The sequence below is a fragment of the Staurois parvus genome, unplaced genomic scaffold, assembly GCF_062004578.1.
Source record: "Staurois parvus isolate SC_StPar_1 unplaced genomic scaffold, SC_StPar_1.0 ptg000409l, whole genome shotgun sequence".
NCBI classification, from domain to species: domain Eukaryota; kingdom Metazoa; phylum Chordata; class Amphibia; order Anura; family Ranidae; genus Staurois; species Staurois parvus.
The window spans coordinates 2,147,501-2,155,290 of NW_028318205.1; the positions used below are offsets into that span (position 1 = coordinate 2,147,501).

The 7,790-nt window shown below is 47.6% G+C and overlaps 1 protein-coding gene across 2 annotated transcripts in view; it reads right to left on the reverse strand.

Moving 5' to 3' along the window:
• PXDN (peroxidasin) overlaps positions 1 to 7,065 on the reverse strand; it is a 176,903-nt gene extending 169,838 nt beyond the window's left edge. For both annotated transcript variants that reach the window (XM_089686709.1, XM_089686708.1), the window contains exon 1: positions 6,774 to 7,065. In XM_089686709.1, coding sequence (XP_089542835.1) covers positions 6,774 to 6,958 — 185 coding nt within the window. In that variant the 5' untranslated portion in view covers positions 6,959 to 7,065. The remainder of the gene's footprint in view (positions 1 to 6,773) is intronic.
• Between the last annotated feature and the right edge of the window lie 725 nt (positions 7,066 to 7,790).

The following is a 7,790-nucleotide window of genomic DNA, read 5'->3' on the forward strand; positions in this document are numbered from 1 at the left end:
CCAGGTTGGAGCAATGTCACTATGTATATACCATACCTGTGGGGTCCCCCGAAAGCTGGAAATCACTGAACCAGTCACCGCTTCCTCAGTGATCCCCACTAGCTTCTAGATCCTGTGCCAAGCGACTGCCTTGCTGCATAGTGAACACAGGGGGAGGCCACTCAGCACCAGCGCTATTCAGAGAATGGTTTGCATTCTCTGAATTAATGCAAAGCGTTGTCTGATTGGAAGAGTTACAGGGGCAAACTCTCCACCTCATCCAATCAGAGAACACTTTCATTGAGAAAATGCACCCATGCCGAGAGGCCAACCTCCTGTGTTTGGAAAGCAGCAGGGCAGCTGCTCTAGTGGGGCAGCACAGTGGCTAGCACTTCTCATTTAGCAGTACTGGGGTCGTTCGTTTGAATCCCAACCACAGCACTACCTGCCTGGAGTTTGCATGTTCTCCCTGTGCCTGAGTGGGTTTCCTGTAGGTACTCCAGTTTCCTCCCACACTCCAAAGACATGCTGGTAGGCTAATTGAATCCTGTCTAAACTGGCCCTAGTATGTGTATGTATGAATGTGAGTTAGGGACTTCAGATTGTACGCCCCTTGAGGGTTAGGGACTGATGTGCATGTACAATATATATGTAAAGTGCTGCGTAAATTGACAGCACTACATAAGTACCTGAAATAAATAAAAAATACTGCAGCAGTGTTGTCTAGCTCAGTGATTTCCAGCTTCTAGAGGGCTCCCACAGGTATAGGGACATTGGTCCAACATGGACCAATGTAACCATAAAGAAATATCCATACCCGGAATTCTATAATTATAGGACTCTTCTTAGGCTAAATTTATAGTGTAGGCCCCACTAGCGAGAATGCTTCTGAACGGTAGGGAAAAGCGCCATATGACTGCTGTCATAGGAATAGTACCCCATGCAATAGCGCCCAGTCCTTGCTGTCGGTAGCAGCAATAGCGCCCAATCCCTGCTGTCGGTAGCAGCAATAGCGCCCAATCCCTGCTGTCGGTAGCAGCAATAGCGCCCAATCCCTGCTGTCGGTAGCAGCAATAGCGCCCAATCCTTGCTGTCGGTAGAAGCAAGAGCGCCCAATCCTTGCTGTCGGTAGAAGCAAGAGCGCCCAATCCTTGCTGTCGGTAGAAGCAAGAGCGCCCAATCCTTGCTGTCGGTAGAAGCAAGAGCGCCCAATCCTTGCTGTCGGTAGAAGCAATAGTGCCCAATCTTTGCTGTCAGTAGAAGCAATAGTGCCCAATCCTTGCTTTCAGTAGAAGCAATAGTGCCCAGTCATTGTTTTCAGTAGGAGGAATAGTACCTCATCATTGCTGTCAGTAGGAGGAATAGTGCCCAGTCATTGCTGTCTGTAGGAGGAATAGTGCCCGGTCATTGCTGTCAGTAGGAGGAATAGTGCCCAGTCATTGCTGTCAGTAGGAGGAATAGTGCCCAGTCATTGCTGTCTGTAGGAGGAATAGTGCCCAGTCATTGCTGTCTGTAGGAGGAATAGTGCCCAGTCATTGCTGTCTGTAGGAGGAATAGTGCCCAGTCATTGCTGTCTGTAGGAGGAATAGTGCCCAGTCATTGCTGTCAGTAGGAGGAATAGTACCCAGTCATTGCTGTCTGTAGGAGGAATAGTGCCCAGTCATTGCTGTCAGTAGGAGGAATAGTACCCAGTCATTGCTGTCAGTAGGAGGAATAGTGCCCAGTCACTACTGTCAGTAGGAGGAATAGTGCCCAGTCATTGCTGTCTGTAGGAGGAATAGTGCCCAGTCATTGCAATAAGGTGTGACTTGGCATACGAATTGCAAATTGCATGCTAAGTTACACCAGATGTGACCGGGGTCTAAGGGCTGGTTCACACTTTAGAAACGCAGTCCAGATGCATTCTGCATGCGTTTCTGCAAATGTGTTTTTTGATGTGTTCCGTTGCGGTTTTGGCGCATTCCAGTGTGTTTTTCCCCCCTCTTTTTCTTCAATTTATATAGGGACATGTGCGTTCCAGTGTGTTTTTGGGGTGTTTTACCTTATTCCAGTACAGTTCTGTGCAGAAACAATGCATCCTGTTCTACTTTTTTTCTGCAACCAGAATGCACTGGAACTGCAAGCACTGATGTCAACTATGACATTGACAACCATATAACCTACTTTCTGTGAGTTTTGGATGCAGAAAAAAGCAACTGAAACTGGCCCTAAAAGGACAGCTGAAGGCAAAGGGCCACAGATCAGAGTATTGAAAGCTTATCTAACATGAATACAGATTTGGCCACTCATGGTAATGTGGTTAATTACCAGTAAAAATAAGCAGTACAGTAGTACCATGTCCTCATATATGTGCATCCTAGTACAGCGGGACTTCCAGCATTGGAGAAGGTGGCACACCTTTGGTGGCCAAAAGCAGCACCTCTCTTTTACAATTGCCCCACAAGTTCTGCAGGTGTGTATGTGAAGCAGCCCCACAGACTTTTCTTACCTGCATTGTCTATTCAGAAAGATAGTGAAGTCACATGTTGCTGTAAGCATAGCTAGCAAAGAGAAGGAATCAATAGGCACCTTTCGGAACCTTCTGTGTAGTGTGCCTTTACTTCGCCTGATCTGGGCAAGGCAAAGGTTTACCTTCATTTAGATTAGCATTAATGCAGTGCATTCAGCAATAATGCAGCTTGTACGTCCTGAAGCCAGTGCTTGCTTCTACGTCCCCCAATACTAATCATATTCAGTCTTCCAAATAGGATATCAATCTGATTAATGGTTGGGACTACCTTCTGGCACTTTGCTTTTCCAACAAATTTTCTGTATGGGAAATAGGAAAATAAATACTGCGGAGGGTGTGCTGGGAATTCCTCTCTCCATCACTAGCAGGAAATCTCAGGTTACCAGATCCTAGATTGTAAGCTCCAAGGAGCAGGGCCCTCAAATCCCTCTTGTATTGAACTGTATTGTTGCTGTATTGTCTCCCGTTATATTGTAAAGCGCTTAGCAAACTGTTGGTGCTATATAAATCCTGTATAATAATAATAATAAAGTGTGGAGTGGAGTGATCTGAAGCACTGCAACAGTGGCTGGATGAAAAACTAGTAGAGCAATTAGGTATTTTTCTATGGTGGGGAAACTTGAGCTCAGCTTTGACAACTGCATTGTTTGCTTAATATCATTGACATTCCACTGATTTATTTTTGCATATTGCCTGAAATTGTTTTTGGTGTAACGACGCTTAAAAGGTAACTTAAAGCTATGTAAACAGGAAAATGGACAATAGTAAAGAGTAGCATAGTATAGAATAGCTGAGGTACACCCACCACTGCTTCTCAAACAACCCAAAGTCTTTAGTCTACTGTCCTATGGAAGGGGGACAGCAGACAAGCTAAACCTCTGGTTAGGTTTTTTATACGCTTTAAAAAAAAACCAAAAAAAAAAAACACAACACCTCATAAAAAGGTGGTTTTAGGTCTGCCTGAAGTTCAGCCCAAATATACTGGGACTCGTTTAGATGATTCAATGCTCTCTGAAAAAGCTGTGAAAAGTGATATATCATTTCAATCAAATTAAATAATAAAATCAAATAAAGCATTTCAATCAAAATTTAATATAAAGACTTAAATAGTTTAAAATTTTTCTGCCAGCTCCTGGTAGAACGATCAGCGTAATTAGGATTATTTTATCCCGTGTTCATGCAGCCTAAAATTTATATACAGAATCAAACATTTATATATATATATAAAAAAAAAAAAAAGAAAAAGAACAACAAGAAACATTTGATCTTCTCAACACAAGTTGTATCAAATAACTACAGCACTCTAACATATTCATACAATTAGGATACTTTTGCAATCCTCCGTTCAGTGACTTATTAAACAGTTCACCTGCTGAGAAGTACAGAAAGCAACCGAAAAGTTAAAAATTAATGAGACCTCTGAAGACTCAGCAAGTTTCACTTACACGGAGCCCCCAGGAGATCCCGCTACAGAACACAAAGAATTAGAAACGTTCCTTCTGTAGCACAATGCAGACCAATAACGTGCCAAGAAGAAAGAAGAAAAAAAAAAAAAAAAAAAAATCACATCCAGAGATGATGGCATAAAGCTATCCAGGAGGTGCAAACTGTACAGTGTTAACGCTTTAAAACCACTCGTCCCGCAAATGCCTGGCGTAATCTTTTATACCAACAGAAACCTTGTTCCAGGTTCTTGAGAGAGAAGTATCTTATGCATGGGGTTTTAAGTCTGTGTGTATGAAGAGATCAACGGATCACAATACATACTTCTTTGACTCAGTGAAAATGACAAAATTACAATGGTGTCCACTCTCATCTCACTTTAGTAGCACATCAGCCAACATTGGTTTTGGTTGTTTTCCATACTTGACATCGTTAATGACTAATTTCATTCAAAAGATGAACTCTCTGGCAAAAAGGAAGTGGGGGTAAATATCCTCATTGCAGTCACAAACAGAATTAAAAACCCACCTGAAGGTGCACTCTATCAGACCCGCCTGAGTGTCTAACCCTTATCCACTCTACCTCAATTAAGAAAAAAAAAAGGTTAGCCTAGAAATTTTACAAGGTAAACTGAACCCCCAGGTTAATGTTTAAGCCAGAATCAAAAATAAGAAAACAAATAAAATAAAAAGTACATTTAAAAAAACAACTGTCAGAGAAAACCAGATACTTCACTATGTGGTGCACTTCTAAATTCAAGTTCTATGCAATAACTGTAGCCTTCAAATACTTTTTTGAATATCCACCTCTGCACAATAAGATCAGAGCCTGGATAAGGGGCAAGAAGACTGCATAAGAGATAAGGCCCAAGTGGGAGCAAGAAACCAGTTGAAGGGATCAGCCCCCGAAAGAGAGCAAGAAACCAGTTGAAGGGATCAGCCCCCGGAAGAAGGCAAAAAGAGAAGAGATCAGCCCCCGGAGGAAGGCAAAAAGAGAAGAGATCAGCCCCCGGAGGAAGGCAAAAAGAGAAGAGATCAGCCCCCGGAGGAAGGCAAAAAGAGAAGAGATCAGCCCCCGGAGGAAGGCAAAAAGAGAAGAGATCAGCCCCCGGAGGAAGGCAAAAAGAGAAGAGATCAGCCCCCGGAGGAAGGCAAAAAGAGAAGAGACCAGCCCCCGGAGGAAGGCAAAAAGAGAAGAGACCAGCCCCCGGAGGAAGGCAAAAAGAGAAGAGACCAGCCCCCGGAGGAAGGCAAAAAGAGAAGAGATCAGCCCCCGGAGGAAGGCAAAAAGAGAAGAGACCAGCCCCCGGAGGAAGGCAAAAAGAGAAGAGACCAGCCCCCGGAGGAAGGCAAAAAGAGACCAGCCCCCGGAGGAAGGCAAAAAGAGACCAGCCCCCGGAGGAAGGCAAAAAGAGACCAGCCCCCGGAGGGGGGCAAAAAGAGACCAGCCCCCGGAGGGGGGCAAAAAGAGACCAGCCCCCGGAGGGGGGCAAAAAGAGACCAGCCCCCGGAGGGGGGCAAAAAGAGACCAGCCCCCGGAGGGGGGCAAAACGAGACCAGCCCCCGGAGGGGGGCAAAAAGAGACCAGCCCCCGGAGGGGGGCAAAAAGAGATCAGCCCCCGGAGGAGGGCAATAAGAGATCAGCCCCCGGAGGAAGGCAATAAGAGATCAGCCCCTGAAGGAAGGCAAAAAGGGATCAGCCCCTGAAGGAAGGCAAAAAGAGATCAGCCCCTGGAGGAAGGCAAAAAGAGAAGAGATCAGCCCCTGAAGGAAAGCAAAATGAGGAGAGATCAGACCTTGAATGAAAGAGAAGAGATCAGACCCTGGATGAAAGCAAGAAGCCACATAAAGAGATCAGATTCTTGAGCAAACAGTTGAGAAGAGATCAGATCCTGGAAGAGGGGTGGGGGGCAAGAAAGTCAGGAAAAGACAGGAGAAGAGATCAGACTCTGGGTTGGGGGCAAGAAGTCAAAAGAGATCAGATTCTACATGAGGGCAAGAGGTAAGAGAAGTGATCGGACCCTGGAAGTTAGGAGGTCGGGCCCCGGGCGGGGGCTGGGAGTTAGGAGGTCGGGCCCCGGGCGGGGGCTGGGAGTTAGGAGGTCGGGCCCCGGGCGGGGGCTGGAGGTTAGCAGGTCGGACACCAGATGGGGGCTGGAGGTTAGCAGGTCGGACACCAGATGGGGGCTGGAGGTTAGCAGGTCGGACCCTGGATGGGGGCTGGAGGTTAGCAGGTCGGACCCCGGGCGGGGACTGGAGGTTAGGAGGTCAGACCATGGACGGAGACTGGAGGTTAGGAGGTCAGACCCCGGACTGGGACTGGAGGTTAGGAGGTCAGACCATGGACGGAGACTGGAGGTTAGGAGGTCGGACCCCGGACGGGGACTGGAGGTTAGGAGGTCAGACCATGGACGGAGACTGGAGGTTAGGAGGTCGGACCATGGATGGGGACTGGAGGTTAGGAGGTCAGACCCCGGACAGGGACTGGAGGTTAGGAGGTCAGACCATGGATGGGGACTGGAGGTTAGGAGGTCGGACCCCGGACGGGGACTGGAGGTTAGGAGGTCGGACCCCGGACGGGGACTGGAGGTTAGGAGGTCGGACCCCGGACGGGGACTGGAGGTTAGGAGGTCAGACCATGGATGGGGACTGGAGGTTAGGAGGTCAGACCATGGACGGAGACTGGAGGTCGGACTCCCGATGGCGACTGGAAGTTAGGAGGTCAGAACCTTGCTAGCCTGGCCAAGATTAACCCTTTAGTGGTCCCCATCCCTCCGCACTGTTCCCAGGACAGGAGTGCCATGCAGGTCAGTCAGTCTGGAATGAATGAATGGGGCACTTACAGGATGGTGGTCTGCGGGGAGACGGAGGGAATACTCTCCAGCATCAGATGCATGCAGCGCACCGTGCTCCGGAAACACAGGCAGCGGCTGGGGCAGGAGCGGCTCTGCTGGGGGAGTCCGAGCAATATCCCCGCTAGAAGGACGAGCCACACACAGGAGGGAGCTCCGGCTCTGCACGGCGCCATGCTGACAGGGGACACACTGAGGGAGGGCCGGCCGGGGGAGAGGACATATATACAGGAGAAGGGGGACACCGGATCCAGGGAGGCAGCTGGCGCACGTCCTCCCCTCACCCACACAGCCTCCGCTCTGCACGGATCCCGCCGCTCTCCACTATTCCGAGCTCTCCGGAGGATGTGACGCTGTGTGCTCTATGGGCACGGCCTCAGGCGCCACCTATTGTCCGCGTGAGGTATGATCACTACATGGGGTATGAGCGCTGGACTGTAGTCCTGGCACTGACCATCTCCATAATGGAGTTCACACTGTACATGGCCTTGTCTGAGGGCGTTCCATGTCCTGCCTGACACCCACTATCCCAAATCACTATACAAAATAAAGGTGAATATGAATATCGTATTGAAATAAAAATAACCAGCAATATGAATCATGTGATGAATATCATAAGAATGAACCAGCAATATGAATCAGAAATAATCTGAAGTGAAAAAAGTGCTGAATAAAAGTGACCAACGTCATAATAAAATGACAAGTGACATATCATACAATAAAGTGAAAATTAGTGCATAAAGTGCCAAAAGTCCACATAAATTAGTAGACGTGAAGTCTTAATGTGAGATCTCGGGTTAGGAGTGATCCCTTCCTGAATCTTCTGGTGAAAATCAAATAATAGAATTGCGCACTCACCAGATGCTCAATTACATTGCGCATTTGAGAACACAATTTCTCAGAAGCTCAGCTGGGTCTTCTGTAACCTGGTATGGAATCCTCCCTGGATTAACTGTAGATGGCAGCAACTTCCTTCTCCTTGTCAAGAGACTCTGATCTCTTACGAAG